The sequence below is a fragment of the Cervus elaphus genome, chromosome X (genome assembly GCF_910594005.1).
Source record: "Cervus elaphus chromosome X, mCerEla1.1, whole genome shotgun sequence".
In the NCBI taxonomy this organism is placed as follows: domain Eukaryota; kingdom Metazoa; phylum Chordata; class Mammalia; order Artiodactyla; family Cervidae; genus Cervus; species Cervus elaphus.
Genome location: NC_057848.1, coordinates 107,417,441 through 107,436,975, shown reverse-complemented (window position 1 = coordinate 107,436,975; position 19,535 = coordinate 107,417,441). Strand labels below are relative to the sequence as shown.

Below are 19,535 nucleotides of genomic sequence, written 5' to 3'. Positions count from 1 at the left end.
ATGAAATAATCCCCATTTTAAAACTTGAAGTATCTACTCAATTTCTTGAAAACATATTAAAAAAGAAAAGTAAGTTAATGTTCATTGTTGGTGAAAGTGTACAGAAATAGGTACTCTAATAACTGTTAATGGGAGAGTGCACTGAAATAATCTTTCTGCAAAGTAATTTGATATCTGCCATTAAGCTTTGAAAATAATTCTGCCCTTTATGTCAAGAATTCCACTTCTGGGAACTTAATGCTTTAAAAACATACGAATATTCTCCAAGTTGAATCAATCTTACTTCCTGAAAATCTCTTGAATTTGTCTTGTTCTTTCTATTTCCACCACAAATGTAATCTATCACCATTTCTCACACAAACCACTGCAACAATCTCCTAACTGATCTCCTCCCATCCACTCTGCTCCTTGTCCAATTAGTTCAGCCTGCAAAGAAATATTGTTCTCAGTTTAAAACTCTTCAATGGCATCCTGTCAATCTTAGGATTAAGATCAAAGTCCATAACATGGCTTATAAGGCTCTGCTTGGCCTGGCCCCTAGCTACCTCTTTAGTCATATCTTATACAACTGATATCATTGTTCATGCCACATTATACCTTTCTTCAAGCTCCCAAAATAGACTATAATCTGTCCTGCCATGGGGCCTTTGCACAATACCTTTCACTTTGTCTGGAATAATCTCTCTCTCTTTGTAATACCAACTCGCCCTCAACTCCTTCCAACTAGTTAAAACTGCCAGCTCACGCAGCACTTCCTCAGAGGTCTTCTTCCTTAATCCCAGTCAGGATCCTTGGCTCTATTCTCTCACAGAACAGTATTCCTTTTCTTTCAGAGAATCCATTTCAGTTATAAACTATATATACAGCAATGTGATTACCTGATTAACTGCTCTCCTGCTAGAATGTAAATTCCACATGGGTAGTAACTTTGTGTTTTGTGCTCACTGTTGTTGTTCAGTCACTCAGTTGGGTCCGACTTTTTGTGACCCCATGGACTGCAGCATACCAGGCTTCCCTGTCCTTCACTATCTCCCAGAGTTTGCTCATACTCATGTCCATTGACTCGATGATGCCACCCAACCATCTCATCATCTGTCACCCTCTTCTCCTCCTGCTCAGTGTTGTAACTCAATACTATATACAATGGCTGACACACAGTAGGCAGTCAGTGAATATTTATTGAACAAAGACATGAAAATTTAGCTATAAGGATGTTTATTTGCATGCTGCTTTGATAGGGAAAAAACTGGGTTTAAACTAAATGAGCACAATGGGGAATTATGTAAATAAGTCACAGTGAATGCATACAGCAAAATATAGCCATTCAGAAATATATACAGTGAAATAGAAACATGTTAAGTGAAAAAACGTAGTATGAAATGTATGTTCAGTGGAAAAAATGTCATATGTGTATGAGTTTTACACATGCATACAAGTGGGTCTGGAAAGCAATACCCTTAAAGTGTTAACATTAGAAGCTTGAGTAGATGGAATCATTGATGATTTTTTATATTCCTTTTTGCTTTCTTATTTTCTGTAGTTCACATACAATAAGAAGAAAATGTAATTCATTTTGAGAGTGAAGAGTTAGATAATTTCAAGTAGATCTGCACAGCAAAGAATCAGGGGAAACTGTCAACATAAACCCAGGACAACATATTATACAGGGCAGTTTTTATATTATAGTTATTTTATCCAAGGCTCAGTATACTATTTTTCTAGTCTCTTTTATTCAGTTTATGGAGTAAATAGTAAAAGAAGCAAAACTGTCCATATTTATTGAAAACAAGACTACCTTCTTAAGCTGGTTTAAATAAACTGTGTTACAAAGACAGGAAATGCTGAGAGTATAATTATTAATGCTTTATTTTATACACATATATAATCACACATATGAGCTTTCATAACTGGTAGGGTATTTTTAAAAATGGAATAAGGCTGTAATTTCAAAATTCATGTTTCTAATTGAACTACTACTAAATAAAAATAATTTAATGTGTTATAGCACAAACTGGGACATTTCAACCACTCTCCCATTTCATAAGTTTCATCTGTCGTATTTTTCTTGGTGGAATAATGGAAAAAAGGCCTTGTTTCCATATATCTTTAGAAACACTCTTTCCTGTCAAAAACCGTCTACAACACACCCAAAAATTTCTTCAATAAGGACACAGAGAAGTTATGGCCAAGAGCAAGAAAATTATCCTAGTTGGCTTAATAGTGCATAAAATGTCACCACTTCATTCAACAAAATGGGTTCTGAAGTTGTGTCATCATGCATTATGAGTCCATTAGGCTATAAGTACATGCCTTTCAGTTGCAGTGTAGATAATCAACTATAAAGTTTGGAAAATAATGTCTTTTTTTAAGGACAGGCCAATTCAAACAACCATTTCAGAGGCTGAGGCATATTTTAAAGTATTTTAAACCAACTTATTACTGCTGCACAAGAGTAAAATAAAACTGAAGGCTTCAATATGGATCCTGAAATACACCACCATTCAAAATTACCACAGTTAATTCATACTGGACACCCAATGGTAATCTTGAAAGACAAAAGATTATCTAAGCTAAAAAAAGACTAGTCACAGCTTAGAGACTGAATCAGATATAATCTTCACATCAACTAAACTTTTCATTTCAGACTGAGCAACACAAATAGCATATACACCATTTTAAGATCATATTATTAAAGAAAGGTGAAAATGTAGGAAATGGTCAAGAAGAATGATAAGAAATTGAATTATCTGAAAACACACCATGTGAGGAGTAATTACAGTATGGGGGAAAAACTCCAATTTTCTTAAGAAAAGAAAATTCTTTCTCAAGGGTCAAAATTCCTGAAGTAATCAATGTAGTTTTTCTTTAAACCTTGTTTAGTTATGAAATTCTTTAACTTTTCTGTTTATAATTTTTACAATAAATACAATTTAAAAGTCATTTAAAAAAATAACCATGATAATTATGTATCATGACAACAAAATTCTCTAAAATGAATGCTATAGAAATACCATTAAAAAGGCCTGTAAAAGTAGCAGTCAATCTGCTTTCCTACCCTGCTAACATATGCAATGTGGCCTTCCTGCCATAGCTAGATAGCCTCAAATTCAAAACACAAACCTGATATTTTAAGCCCCATTAAACTAGAAAACTACTACTATATTAGTATGAGGAATAAAAGTTTTTAGAAAGGTCTCAACTATATACTGGCATTAGCTAGCCATAATAGAGAGAAACAATTAGATTCAGAATAAAACCACAAGAGTAACAAAAGAAAGAACTCAAACTGGCTCAGTAAGATCTTGGAATGGTAACAAAATTGTACCTATTCTTTTTTCCTAGAAAGCATTTTTGGAAGAAAAGGTTGGAGACATCAAAAAGCTGTCAAAGAAAAGATGAAAGTAAGTGAAAACAAGGTGGACAAAAACAAAACAGCAGGTGTCAGAGAAAGAAGCTTAATTCATAACAGACACAATGTCCATAAATATTTATTTAACTAATGAATTAACTGTTCTTAGACACATAAGGACAAGTTCCAAGAAGAATACCTAAATGTATTCAATTTACCAATATACAGTTATCTTTAATATCTGAAAATTCTGAATACATAAATGCTTGATTTATTAAGTTATCACAACTTTGCACAGATTTATAAATATTTACTTATTTGGTATTAATATACAGTTTAATAAGCTTTATGAGTCTGGGCAGATAAGAAAAATAATAAAAGGAATATCTACTTGTACAGGGGGAGCTGAAACTGCAATCGTAGCACAGTATGCCAAAAACAAACATGAACGAAACATCGGAAGCACCTGACCCAATAGGGTATAACTAGAAAGCCACAAATTGTACTGCTTATATGCAGCAGTGCTCAATTCAACAGGATGACCTGAGGGAAAGATACAGTTGCTCACAGTCATAAGTGTTGTCAGTGAATGTTTATGTGTGAAAGTCGCTCAGTAGTGTCCAACTCTTTGCGACTCCATGGACTACACAGTCCATGGAAATCTCCAGGCCAGAATACTGGAGTGGGTAGCCTTTCCCTTCTCTAGGGAATCTTCCCAACCCAGGGATCAAACCCAGGTCTCCTGCATTGCAGGAAGATTCTTTACCACCTGAGCCACAAGGGAAGCCCAAGAATACTACAGTGGGTAGACTATCCCTTCTCCAGCAGATCTTCCTGACCCAGGAACTGAACCGGGGTCTCCTGTATTGCAGGCGGATTCTTTACCAACTGGGCTATCAGGGAAGCTCTTGTAAGTGAATACCTACAGCTAACACCCATGTAGACAGAACACAAAAAGGACAATTAAAAAAAATTAAAACACACCTGGAGTAGCTCACCTGGTAGAATTTCAGATATTAAAGATAACCGTATATTGATAAATTGAACACATTTTGCTTCTCAAGTCAGTAACTTCTTATTTCTCACCAGAAAAGGCTGTCCAGCACTGAAGCAAGAGCATTTTTTTTCTACCAAAAGTCCATTTGTTTAAAGGGAGCAGAGCAATCTAGTCTCTGATAGGAAAATGAAAGAGTAAGAAAAGAGAAAATGATCTGTTGATAAAGACAACAGAATCACTTTTTCTTTAGTTGATGAATTTATATATGAATTCTAGTTTTAGAGACATTCTTAAATTTCAATAGCAAGAAATGTTCTTACATAATCAAGGGAATTTGTTTAGAAGGAAACGAGTTAGGGTAAAACGTATGGAAAGGAAGAAAAATATACCAAAAATTTTTGGATGCTACTTGTTTTGTATAAATGTGGGTCATAGGCTGAATGTTTTCTCCCTAAAAACTAATTAAGCAGAGAATTTGGAAATGCCCACAATTTTGAGGAGAAGCAAACTGTCCAAAGAACTGTCTTTTCAATCCAAGCTAAAGATAACTAACTGCAATTAAAGGAATAATTTTAACCACTACTTCAATAATCTCAGGGATAACAGTAGCTTGATAAAAGCCAGGCAAAAGATAAGAAACTTGAGTAGATATTTAACAGAAAAATCTAGAAAGTACATGGAAAACTTTCCCCACATTATTGGAGATATAAGTATAATGAATTTACAGGTAGAGGGGGAAAGATATATTAATTGTCAGGAAAAGCTTTGCAATTACTGTTACTTTCTCTATACCTCAAGGTTTGTTTTCTAGGCTCTGTTGGTCTGAAGCTGCAATGAAGAACTCATCTGGCAGTGAAAAGGCCCTAGGAAAAAAATGGCTTATTCTATGAGATGGAGTTGTACCCAAGTCAATTTAATAGTTATAATTTAAAAAAAAACTAGGAAGTTGAATTATATTCGCAATGGCCAGTAAGTGAAAACTCTATCCCAAAGGAGGTAAATTTGAGAAATCAAATAAAGATCACAAGGCTGCTTGATGATGGATGTTATCAGAGCTGCAAAACAGCCTCTCCATGTCATCCAGGTATTCCTGTACACTGGTCTGTGTGTCAACTCATTTTAACAAGTTTGAGGGCTTACTATTCCATTCTCTCCCCAATCTCCAAATTTTTAATATCCTAAGTTGCTACTTCACTTGATTATGCCAATATTTATATCAAAGACTCTGACTGCTCTAGTAAATGCTCATCTCTCTTTTAATACTACTAGCTTCTGACAGCATTCAATCAATGAAGATATCTTTACACTTAAAAATGAGCTAATGCTTTCACTGTTAGGGATAACAGTAGCTTGATAAAAAGCTAGGTCAAAAGATAAGAAAAAGCTGAGTAGATATCTAATGGAAAAATTTACAAAGTAATTGGAAGACTTTCCCCACATTATTGGGGATAAAATGTCAAGGAAAATCTGGGAAGTAGTCCTTATATTAAGTTCTGCATTATTCATGTATTTATTCAGTTCAGTTCAGTTTAGTTGATCAGTTGTGTCCGACCTTTGTGACCCCATGAACCGCAGCATGCCAGGCCTCCCTGTCCATCACCAATTCCCAGAATCCAGTCAGACTCACGTCCATTGAGCTGGTGATGCCATCCAACCATCTCATCCTCTGTTGTCCCCGTCTCCTCCTGCCCTCAATCTTTTCCGGCATCAGGGTCTTTTCAAATGAGTCAGCTCTTCGCATTAGGTGGCCAAAGTATTGGAGTTTCAGCTTCAACATCAGTCCTTCCAATGAACACCCAGCACTGATCCCCTTTAGGATGAACTGGTTGGATCTCCTTGCAGTCCAAGGAACTCTCAAGAGTCTTCTCCAACACCACAGCTCAAAAGCATCAATTCTTTGACGCTCAGCTTTTTTTATAGTCCAACTGTCACATCAATACATGACCACTGGAAAAACCATAGCCTTGAATAGATGACCTTTGTTGGCAAAGAAATCTCTCTGCTTTTTAAAATGCAATCTAGGTTGGTCATAACTTTCCTTGCAAGGAGTAAGCGTCTTTTAATTTCATGGCTGCAATCACCATCTGCAGTGATTTTGGAGCCCCAAAAAAGAAGTCAGCCAGTGTTTCCACTGTTTCCCCATCTATTTGCCATGAAGTGGCCGGATGCCATGATCTTAATTTTCTGAATGTTGAGTTTTAAGCCAACTTTTTCACTCTCCTCTTTTACTTTCATCAAGAAGCTCTTTAGTTCTTCTTCACTTTCTGCCATAAGAGTGGTGTCATCTGCATATCTGAGATTATTGATATTTCTCCTGGCAATCTTGATTCCAGCTTGTGCTTCATCCAGCCCACACTTTCTCATGATGTACTCTGCATGTAATTTAAATAAGCAGGGTGACAATGTACAGCCTTGGTGTACTCCTTTACCTATTTGGAACCAGTCTGTTGTTCCACATCTAGCTCTAACTGTTCGTTCCTGACTGGCATACAGGTTTCTTAAGAGGCAGGTCAGGTGGTCTGGTAATCCCATCTCTTTCAGAATTTTCCATAGTTTATTGTGATCTACACAGTCAAAGGCTTTGGCATAAGTCAATAAAGCAGAAATAGATGTTTTTCTGGAACTCTCTTGCTTTTTCGATGATCCAGCAGATGTTGGCAATTTGATCTCTGGTTCCTCTGCCTTTTCTAAATACAGCTTGAACATCTGCAAGTTCACAGTTCACATATTGCTGAAGCCTGGCTTGGAGAATTTTGAGCATTACTTTACTAGTTATGGTCCACAGGGTCACAAAGAGTAGTACATGACTGAGCATGCATGTACAAGATTATAAAAATAAATATACTAATAGATGCTTCTTTATCTAAATATACTAATATCTAGTATCTATCAAAATATACTAATTTAGGTATTTAAATTAGTATGGTGGTTTAGTTGCTAAGTCGTGTCCAACTCTTAAGACCCCATGGACTGTAGCTCACCAGGATCCTCTGTCCATGGGATTTTCCAGGCAAGAATACTAGAGTGGATTGCCATTTCCTTCTCCAGGGAATCTTCCCGACCCAGCAATTGAACCCAGGTCTCCTGCATTGCAGGCAGATTCTTTACCGACTGAGCTATGAGGGAAGCCCCTACATCAGTATAGGATTATCTAAATATACTAATATTATCTAAATACTACCTAAATATACTAATTATCTAAATATACTAATAAGTTTATCTAAATATACTAAAAGATGCTTTGTTAAAAGCAGGACATAAAAAAGTTTAAATGCAGAGATAAAGTCCCAAAATCCTTCAAAAATTTGAAGATTCTATTATAAAACAAGCAATTCTTTAATTCATCTATTTCAAAAAGAGGAACTTCCAAATGGTGAAACTGCCACTCTTTTTTTCACAACCCCTTTACTATAGCCACAATGGGTAAAGGAATGATTTATATGCCTTCTGAGCAGAAATATTAATGCTTATTAAAAGTTTGGAACATACAAGTACAAATGCACAGAAAGTAAAGCGATAAGAATTTCAGTTGGTTATAAGTTAAAATCTATAGTTTGTAGAGTGATAACATTTCTATATGGTACTGTAGATATTCTGCCATCTAAACTGTTAAGTTTCTGGGGACTTCCCTGGTGGTCCAGTGGTTAAGAATCCATCTGCCAATGCAGGAGATACAGGTTCAATCCCTGGCTCCACATGCTATGGCGTAACTGAGCCCGTGTGCAGCAACTACTGAAGCCCACACACCCTACAGCCCATGCTCCACAACAAGAGAAGCCATTGCAATGAGAAGCCTATGCACAACTAGAAAGTAGCCACCGCTCACTGGAACCAGAGAAAGCCAGCAAGCAGCAACGAAGAGCCCATGCACCACAATGAAGACCCAGCACAGCCAAAAATAAATAAATAATAAATTAAAAAATAAACTGTTAAGTTTCTCAATAGCAGGGACTATGGCTTGTTCATTATTGTATCTCCAGTTACTTAACATAGTTTTGTACAAGGCAGGTATTCAATAATACATACATCTAAAATGAATGGATCATAGTAGAGTATAGGACTTATAATAATCTCACATAGTAGTAACAGCAGATATTTACTGAACATTTCCTGTGACAGGCACTATTCAAGCTTTGAATGGGGTGAATCATTCAAATTCCCTTTGCTGTGTTTATCATCCCCATTTTAAAGATGAAGAAACTGATACATACAGAGGTTAAGTAACTTGCTCAAAGTCTTTCCAGTAGCAAGTGATGGAACCAAGATTCAAATCTAGGCAGTCAGTCTCCACAGCTCAAGCTCTTAAGTAAAACTCCATACCACCTCTTCTGAAATGAGTCTGAACAAGCTCTGGGAGATAGTGAAGGACAGGGGAGCCTGGCAAGCTGCAGTCTATGGGGTTGCAAAGAATCAGACACAACCTAGTGACTGATCAACAACAATAACACTGCCTCTTTTCTGGTGTGCCTTCATGCTTTATTGTTCTATGATTACTTTTAGCTAATGAGGCTAAAGTAACACAAAGATGGCAGGGAACAAAGGAAAAAGAGACCAAATATAAAGATTTACAATGAGTTTTGCTTTGCTTTTATTTTATTGGAGAATAAAGAATCTATCTTAAAGTCTACATTGCTTGAGTCTAAGAGACATGACTGCTTTTCCTGCATTATTCAACATATTTTTGATATGTTTAGAGCATTACTTATAAACTATCCTTAAGAGGCCTTGCTGACAATCCTGAAAGCTGACAGACTGATGCAAACAACATGGTGTCATGCCATATCCATATATCAATAATATATGATAAATGTCAGTATTTATATTATTTTTTAAAATTCTATTTTATAATGCACTGTTTCTAAAGACAACCAGGACAAATGTTAATATGCAAAAATGGGACAGAAACATGAATGTGATGTGTTTTAAATTCTGTGAGAGAAGTTACATGGGGGATTAAAGAAACAGGGGGAAAAGCACTGGAAAGGTTTTCTTAGCAATCACCTCCCACCAATAAAATAGTAAATTTATTTACCTCTCTGAAATTTAGAGAGTGCTTTTACATAAAATTTGTTCACTTGCCACTAACCCTCAAAATATCATTTCTACTTAGAGATACCATGTATATACTGGTTGGGTGAAGTTAGAGGAAGAAAATAAAGGCAAACTTAGAGAAACAGGGCCAGATGGAGAATTGTATAACAGTATTCCAATGACAGTTCCACTCACTTAGAAAAAAGTGTAGTGCAATTTCAATCTTTTGATTTCAGTGACCCTACTGTTTAATCTTGTCTGTATAATGTTTAATCTTGTCTGTATAATGATGATGATAAAGAATATGGATAATTAAATAAATGGATCTGGTAAATGGAGTATTTACCATGAAGCTAGGGGACATTCTAGAATCTTTCTAAACCAAGAATATAGAAGGGAAAATGTTATCATTAACACACACACACACACACACACACACACACACACACTACTTGTAAGAGCTAAATGTAATATGTAATTTATCTCATAAGGATAGATGATAATAACACATAACCTCAACAAATACTACTTAAAATAATGTTTAGGTCGGCAACTTACTTTTTTATTTTTTAGTCAATCATGACATTTTTTGTCTTAAGCCTGAGAAAAACTCATCTACATAACCAGATGGTTTTGTATTAGAAAATCTGCAGTTACATGAGTCAATCAAAATATTCTGGAATATAATAACTATATATATATATATACACACACACATATATAATTATAGCTATCTTCCAATCAGCTATAAGAATTTTCAGGTACTTGTTATTGTCTCTTACCCCTTCTTTCGGGTCTGTGTGGAGTCCTCCTCCTGCATGACCATGCCAACATGTCCTCTTTTCTATCAGTGGCCATGCCTGGAGAGCCTAGTTGAAGATAATACCAAGCCATCCATTAGCTATTAAAGAATCTCAGATCTTTAAAAATTTGACTTAGGCAGTCTAATCTGATGAATGTCGCCCCAACAAATTCAGAGGCATAGCTTTGAGCCTAGCGTAGCTAAGTAAAATACCTTCATAATAAGCTTACAGATACACTTATACAAAGAATATTGAGATATAACAAATTACTCATACAGAAGTTACTTCCTCTAGTTTTCGAAATTAGTATTTAAAAGATTTAACTTGTAATCTACTTCTATTTGATTTATACCAGCTTTCTTATTGTCATTTGCTACTAAGTACTGTGTAATCCTTAACTCTTATTACTGGCAAATATATAATACAGTTAATTAACTGTATCCCACTTGCTTTCCATGTGTATAACATTCTTGTTTTATAATTCAATATAGTTGATTTTATATAACTCATTCTTATTATTCTGACTTGCATATATATATAGAAACAAAGTATCTTTAACTACATCACAGTCTATCTTATGCTATAGTAATTTGTATAAATCTTTTGTTTTTACTCCTACATGGTAAATTTCTTAAGATTAGGGACAGTCTCTCAAATCCTTGTATCTCCTATGGCCCATACCACCGTGTCTTGCAGATGGGCTTGTTGAATTAGTTTATAAAACAAAGCTATCTACAAATTTCTCAACTAGTCTTGAAAATATCCAAACATCTTGCCTTTTATAATTTTTTAAAAGGCCCTATATTACTGATCAGTTTAAAAAAACAAAAATTAAATCTTTTGGAAAATATATAATAGTTGAAAAGATAGTAAAGATTAAGCTTTTTAAAATTTTAGTCTTGCTAATTTGAAAGTGTCTCCTCAAAAAAATACTTAATAAAGTACATGGATATAATAATGCTTCTCCAGTAGCCATAATAATAATTAGTGAACAAGGGCATAGTTCTTTACAATCACAACTGTGTATCAATACTGAATCCTAAGAGTATCAGCTCAGGGTCAAGCTATGAAAGTGGAACTACAGAAATCAAAAGTACCTTCTTGTTCTCATCAGTTGAGACCCAAAAAGTAATTGCCATAAATGGGTCATTGATTTTTGGATCAACAATCGTAAAGCACTGTTAAAGGAAAAAATATCAAAAAGTAATATTTACTGTGACAATGTCATTTTGTGACATTTTTTCCCCTTTAAAAAACTGATAAGTTATATCAAAGGGTCTGGTAAATAACTCACAAGATAATGAGGTCATCAACAAAGCAAAATATTTTATATATTTATAAAATATACATAAACAGTGGTGTCATAAATAATGAGAAGATGGAGCACATTCTCCCTTAAAACTTTAATAATGGAAAACCTAATTCGTTTCTACAGCTTCTGCATAAATTAGAACAGTGCCTTGTACCTTAATGGGAAATAACTGTTAAACAGAAAGAAAAAATAAAGGAAGTACTTACTACTCAGGAGCTAGACTGTCTTCTAATTTTCTTGTCTTTCTATCTTAAGAGATTTATTTGTTTCTTTTAAAGCACTGAGAATTTTTAAAGGTGTCTTTCACTTACATTAGCAATGAAAATCAACCCTCATTAATAGGTAAACTCAGCATTACCTACTCCATGGACTCTAATAAGCTTAGAGTCCCTTGATATTCTGCTATGTGAACATCTTCTAAGGTAAAAAGAAACTTTACTCACTTAAAAAATGTACAGTATTCCATACATCACATACAAATTACAGGATAAATTTAAGCATCAACAAGCTGCCATTACATTTATAAAAGTTTTCTAAAAGCACTACTCTTGTTGGCATTGATCTCAAAAGATTCAAATATATCTCTCCAGGTGTAGAAAAACATCAAGATTTCTTTCTCCATTTCCAGTAGCAGAAATATATCTTGTTATTCATCTTGCCAGTATTTAGAAAAAAATAAAAATTAAAACTATTTGGAAAATATGTAATATAAATTAGAAAATGCTCAAAGGGCTAACACATTTTTCCTAGCTATATGCAGAAGAAATATATGCTTCATCTTACCCTTGTAGCATCTAATAACTCTCTTGAATTGCCTTTTCCTAGTCTCTGCCATGTAGTATGTCTTAATAACTCTGAGATCTGCAGAAGAGAATAAAAAAAGAGGTCAGAAATTTCAGAGTGGACAGTTAATATTCAAATATTTCTTTTGTAGTCCAGGTGCTGTGCTGTGCTTAGTCGCTCAGTCATGTCCAACTCTTTACGACCCCAAGGACTGTAGCCTACCAGGCTCCTCTGTCCATGAGGATTACTGTTCATGAACATGCATAAGCTAAAACCATAGCCAATATGAGAAAGATGCTTCTAACACATATCTAAAATGGCAAAAAATGTGTGGTCCAGATATAAAATAAATTATATTGCCCATTAGAAGTATCAAATTGCACTTTCCATTTACCCTCTTTCTCCCTAGGATTCTCTTTGTTTCTGAAAGCCTCTGAAGTCTTCAAATCCATTTCTTTCTTAAATGGTTTCTCTGCTCTTTTCAAACACTCCTCCCTTTACTGCACTTTATTATGCGCTCCTTCTTTAGTCTTAATTCTGAATGCTAAATTTAGATAATGGTCATAAGATCAGTTTTGTCAAGGTTTATAACCAGGTGATGGACTCTTGGGCTAATCTATTGTGTTGATAATATTCCAAAAATGGAGTTGAAAGAAAGAAGAAAAAAATAGACATCTCTAAAATGGACATACATCCTTCTAAAATGCACCATCATATTAGTGAAGAAAAATTTGCATATTAGGTTAAGAGTCTCCCAAAAAGCAGGTAATACGTGGGCTTTCCCTAAGCTACAAATGAGTTGTAGAAATGATTCATGTTTTCATATAAAAGTCAATGCTGTACACTGCAAAAGAGCAAACATTAAACCAACCAAGAAAACAATCTCCATATACACACAAAAAAGCTAACCAAATTATTGAGAAAATTAACTCAGTTGCTTTCTAGAATGTAACCAGTGGGAGCAGTTTCTGTTTATGTATACTTGTAAACAGGGGCTTCCCAGGTGGTGCAGTGGTAAAGAATCTGCCTGCCAATGCAGGAGATGCAAGAGAAAAGGTTCAACCCCTGGGTCAGGAAGATCCCCTGGAGGAGGGCATGGCTACCCACTCCAGTATTCTTGCCTGGAAAATTCCAGACAGAGCAGCCTGGCAGTCTACAGTCCAGGGGGTCGAAAAGAGCTGGACACAACTGAGCACATACTTCTCAATATATAGGCATTCCCTAAATTACAAAAAATTCAAAAATACTAATAGCTATTTGCACTGTCTTGCCAAGCCCAAGCTCCTACAACATGTGATGTACCCTCAAATCTCTACAAGACTTCTATTGTCAATGATGCCTTTCTGGTGCTTATGTCAACTGTTCTCCTTAGAGCTTTTCACCATGCTAAGACCTCGAACAAACTTTACTCCCTCATTTTCCTATTTTTCATAACCCCCTAGTTCAAGTAACTATAAATCAAGTAAGATATCGCACATGTTTACACATGCATATACAATTTAATCTTCTTTGCCTTTCAAAATTTGCCCCGTTATCTCATGATGACTATCTATCTTCTTTATTCTCTCTCAAAACACTGCCTCTATACTGCCAATAGGTAAAAGATAAATGTTGGTGATACACTCAAATTAACAACAAAAACATACTTTCTAAAGTGACATTAGTCAAAATAAAGAAAATTTACCATAAAATCTAAGTAAGCCCCTGAAAGTACCCATAAAATCCCTTCAATTTTCTAGCTATCTCTTTATCCTTCTCTAATCAAACCATATTTCCCTTATGCATCAGGATTCAATGTAAATAATTTTAAAATATTCATATTCACAAAGAACTTCATACTAAGATAGCATTGTACAATTATGAGCTGTTTCAGGCATATAAAAAGGTCAGAAAATAATGAATACAATATGTATTCACTACCCCACCTAAGAAATAACACATAAAAAGAAAGACCTTGACATGCTCCTCTACAATGTCATCTCTTTCCTGATCCCCAGAGAAAATCATTTAAAACATCTTTCATTGCAAAAGCAAAAACGACAGTCACATAATGTGTTAACTCCTTTTGAGGGCTAGTCCCATCACTACTTAAAATATAATTTCTACCAAAAAAATGCTCTGACTTCTAAACAACAGACTTACAAACACTTCTGAAACACAATGTATTTGTAAGTTAGGGATTACCTCTACTATTAAAACGCTGGAGGAAGGAGTTTATAGCAAAAAAAAAAAATTACTTAAAAATGGAGAAGGCGAGAGAGGGGATATATATATATACCTATGTCTGATTCAGGTTGATGTTTGGCAGAAACCAACACAATTCTGTAAAGCAATTATCCTTCAATTAAAAAATAAATAAATTTTTTAAAAAGTCAAAAAATGAAGGAGGGCAACAAGAGAAAACAAGATGATTAATCCTTTAAAATTTGATTAGAAAATTAGAGGGTTGAACTAGATGCTCTAAGGTCCCTTTTAACTCTAAAATTCTGTGATTTTTATGGAATAAAATAGTAATGCTGCAGTTATTAACTGGATTTTAAAACTCTTAACTGGGATTATACTTCTTTCTTCAACAAATCTAGCATCTGATTTTGTTAATAACCCCACCCCTCAAAAGACACACACAGAAGTAAACCATATATTATTGAAAATAATAGGCACAACCAATGTACACAGCTACTATACAAATGGAATATACTGGAAGTAACAATCTGCCAGTCTGTTTGAAGAGGGAGACAGATTAAAACACTGGAGAGTCATGTTTATTTTACCTAAAAAGAAGAAATTCTAGCAGAGCCTAAAAGTCAAAGATTCTGTGGCATCCAAGCATAATAATGTATGCTCTCATTCTGATCAGCAACATCTGTCCACTAATTAATATAAATATTAATCTTTGATAGACAGTTGCATAGGCACAATATTTTACTATGTGTAGACATTCAATTATTACTTACAAAAATATTATCAACACTAAAACCATCAATCTAGCAGACAGAACTACTCCACGTAATGAGACTAAGACTCAAGCAAGCAAACCTATCCCAATTACATTTTTCCTTTAAGATAAAAACTACATTTTACTAAAAAATAATCCATTGGGCTTCCCTGGTGGCTCAGTGGTAAAGAATTCCCCTGCCAATGCAGGAGACGCAGGTTCAATCCCTGATCTGGAAAGATACCACAGCAGTGGAGCATCTAAGCCCATGCTCCACAACTACTGAGCCTGTGCTCTAGAGCCTGGGAGCCACAACTACTGAGCCCCTGCTCTAGAGGTCATCGTGCCACAACTACTGAAACCCACTCGCCCTAGAGACCAAGCCAAGCTGTGCACGAGAAAAGCCACTTCAATGAGAAGCTTGCGCACCACAACTAGAGAGTATCCCCTGCTCACTGCAACTAGAGAAAAGCCAGTGCAGCAATGGAGACCCACCACAGTGAAAAAATAAACTAATTCAATTTAAAAATAATCCTATTATATAATGCTTTAGTGATTATTAAATATGACTGTATCCTTTTTATTCATTTGCTGCACAGTCTTTAGTTACAGTGGCTTTTTTTGTTGCAGAGCATGGGCTCTAGAGTGCTCAGGCTTCAGTAGCTGCAGAATATGGGCTCAGCAGTTGTGGCTCATGAGTTCTAGAGCACAGGTTCAATAGTTGTGGTGCACAGGCTAAGTTGCTCCACAACAGGCGATATCTATCCCAATCAGGGATCATACCTATGTCTCCTGCATTGACAGGCGGATTCTTTACCAATGAGTCCCCAGGGAAGCCCAAATGTATCCTTTTTAGAATAGTTATTTTTCATAATACAAGTTATGTTCAGTGTTTATGACACCTGAAGAAATAGCAATATATAAATTGTCAATTGGAAACAAAACTAAGTTTACAACTATCCATCCATGATGCATGTACTGCTTAACAATATCAAATAGTCATGCATGAATACTGTTATCATTTGATCATTAAAAAACATCAAACATTTAAAATTAAGCTCTCAATGTATTTTAAGGAGAAACTATCATATTTAAAATTACATTTATCTCACTTTAAAAGTTTAAAAGTCTGAGATAAATGCTTTTTGAACTTGATTTTCTTCCCAATTTCTTCAAAACTAGTTGGGAGTGGCAGGGGGCAGGGGTGGATGAAGAAAAGGAGAGAAGGAAGTAAGAGAGGTGGGTGGAGGACTTGAGGGGTAAGAATGGAAGAAGAAGAGGAAAGAAAATGTGACTTTTTAGATTTTGTAATTGTATTTCTCAATTGTAAGTTGAAGGATAAAGAATTTCCTTCATTATGTTAGATATTCAATAAACGTGTGTTAAATGAATGAATAAATGGCAACATAGCTCAAGGATCATGGGCAGCTCACATCACCTAAGTATTCATTCATTAAACCACAAAATCATCGAACTACATCACCATAAAATTTGATGACTCTAGAATAGGGGTTATCAAATATTTTTTTTCTCTCTCAAGGGTCAGAGAGCAAATATTTTGGGGTTTGCAGGCATACCACCTGTGTCACAACTACTCAACTCTGTCACTGTAGCATAAAGACAGCCACAGATAATACACAAATAAACGTGTGGCTATGTTCAAATAAGACTTTACTTATGAACACTGAAATGTGAATTTCAAATCATTGTCATCTGTCAAAAAAATTCTTTATTTCATTTATTTTTATTAGTTGGAGGCCAATTACTTTACAATATTGTAGTGGTTTTTGCCATACATTGACATGAATCAGCCATGGATTTACATGTGTTCCCCATCCTGAACCCTCCTCCCACCTCCCTCCCCATCCCATCCCTCTGGGTCATCTCAGTGCACAAGCCCCGAGCACTTGTCTCATGCATCCAAATTGTTTTCCCAACCACTAACAAATGTTAAAAAAATTTCTTAGCACAGAGGCCCTGCAAACATAGATGGCATACTGGAGTTGGCCCAATGGCCAGTAACTGCTGGTAACCTGCTCTTGATGATTTCTAAAATTCCCTTCAGCTGCCTCCTGCTCTGGATGATTTCTAAAATCCCTGCAGCTTCTAAGGATTCTCATAATGACACAGCAAAACAAAACACTTCCACAAAAAAAAATCACTATCACAAAAAATAAACTCACGAACAAAAATTATCCACAGAATTCCCCTTTTCCTCAACCAATTTTCCTTTTTATCTATCAATTTTTACATCTCTGAGGGCATAACATCAGCAGCAGGCCTATTTAGTAGTTTGCACAAAAACTCTTCATATGTTTGTTTAGGCAACTTCTGTGAAGAAAGTTTAGACTTCATTTCCCATTCATATAAGAAACTCTTTGTCATCACATTTTTGTCATCATGAAACCTGTTAACTGTTTCATATGTTTCATCTAAGTGTTGGGAAATTCCATGCTGTTTGCTAATAAAGTAATAAAGAATTACAAGGCATTTGCCAAATTCAGGGCAATAAAAACTAATGACTCAATGTTAAAAGGTAAACAAACAAACAAACAAAAAAAAAACACACAAAACTTCAGAACCAGTTCATTTTAAATTATGAAATTAGGGAGAAAATACATGAAGAGAACCTCATCATATTAAAAGTAATTCACCAAGGGCATATTTTAGAGACATTTAATTAGTGGATTATTTCTCTGGGCTGACTTCCAAGAACTTTAGGAAACTGGTATAAATCTCTGTGCTTCTAAGATTCCTAGCCCTATTGTGTTTGTGCACAGAATGGAGACATTACTATACAGAGTGCAGCTGGAATGCTGAGATAATATGAAAGAAGTTGAGAAAGTAGAATTGGACCTATTTTTTGCTACTTTACAGTTTCAACTTCCATTTTGTATATTTATTAATATGGACTTTGGAGAAAATTCTGAAGTACATTTCTTAACTCTAAGTTTCATTGTGGACAATCTGAATCAGTAGCAAATCTGACACTTTTGTTTAGTAATATTTTTCTATAAATGCTCTCATTATGTTTGCTGCTTTTTACTGATATATCAGATTGCCACTGGTGAGCAAATTACCTGGGATAACTACCCTAAACTCATACAGGATAGGGTTTTCATTTACTTGCGTCACTCTGCAAGGCTCACTTATGTAGGTCGTATCCAAAATACTTTTGTTTTCTTTATATGCATTCCAACAAAATCTAATAACAGGCAGTCCTTTGGTAGAAAAGACATAATCTTCACTTATAACATAGGTAAAGATTTAAAATATTGATATAAACATAAAACCAACTCCAGGACTTATAAATGATACCTAAAAGGCTTCAGATGAGCATTAGATGAAAAAGGCATTTTAAGGAAGGTATTTGGTTTCGTGAATTTTAAATCCCTTTAGACTTATTCATATTTAGTTTCTTTCCAGCATGCTAAAAGTTAAGTTCTTTTATAGAGGTTGGTAAACATGCACAGTTAGAGCTGACAGCAATCTGCTATTCTCTTCAACATGGGTGTCTCCTCTTTATCGTTTTGCTACCTCCTTTTTCTCTCTAATAATGTGCTAGTAGATTTTTCTTTCTCTTCTATCTGCCTATTTTTTTTATCTGCTTATTTTTTTAACTGTTAGTTTAGTTCTTCTCATCGCACTCAAACCTGAGAAGGTTGCCAGCCTCTACTCCGTTATCTCCTCATGGTCTTATTTAACACAGACAAGATGGAGAACACAACTGTAATATTTCTCATAACACAATTATTGTCCAAAACAACTGACTTACTTTCACAAAAGAAAAAAAAAAAGGAACCTTTTCAAAAGATACTGCACCCCTTCAAAAATATATACACAAAAATTTCTTAATTTTTCTGTCTTTCATTTCTCTCTTTGAGCCCTGAAAACTGTTAAGAGTTTTTTTTCTAAAACTATCCATTCTTCTTCTCAATTGCACTTTGAAAATTCATAAGGTGACCATAATTCATACAACGGCTAGAACACTTATTTTCATACAATGTCAGGAAGAAAACTAACAGCTCTCTTACAAGTATTTTATGAGCTGCATATTTTTCCAAATGTCTTCAAGAGAAGCAACCTAGAGCCTTAAAGTCATTCTAAAACTGTTTCAAGAGTAAACAAACCTTGCTGCAAATTGCCATATTAACGTTTTTAAATTGGATACACAGTTGCAATACAAAAAGGTTTTTATCTTACACACTGTACACAACAAATTTAAATAAGTGTTCATTATGTTTTCAAAGTTTATAAGCTAAAGCTAACAGATATGGGCAAAAATATCACAGAAAGACCAATGCAAAGGTAGAATATATCTTGAT

At 34.9% G+C, this 19,535-nt stretch overlaps 1 protein-coding gene across 1 annotated transcript in view; it reads right to left on the bottom strand.

The window, feature by feature from the left end:
- The window catches only part of ABCB7 (ATP binding cassette subfamily B member 7), a 133,793-nt gene that overhangs the window by 43,205 nt on the left and 71,053 nt on the right, over positions 1-19,535 (bottom strand). Inside the window, exons 2-3 of the mRNA XM_043895839.1 lie at positions 12,276-12,353; positions 10,160-10,246 (exon numbers count right to left, since the gene is read on the bottom strand). Of these exons, the coding sequence (XP_043751774.1) occupies positions 10,160-10,246; positions 12,276-12,353 (165 nt within the window). The remainder of the gene's footprint in view (positions 1-10,159; positions 10,247-12,275; positions 12,354-19,535) is intronic.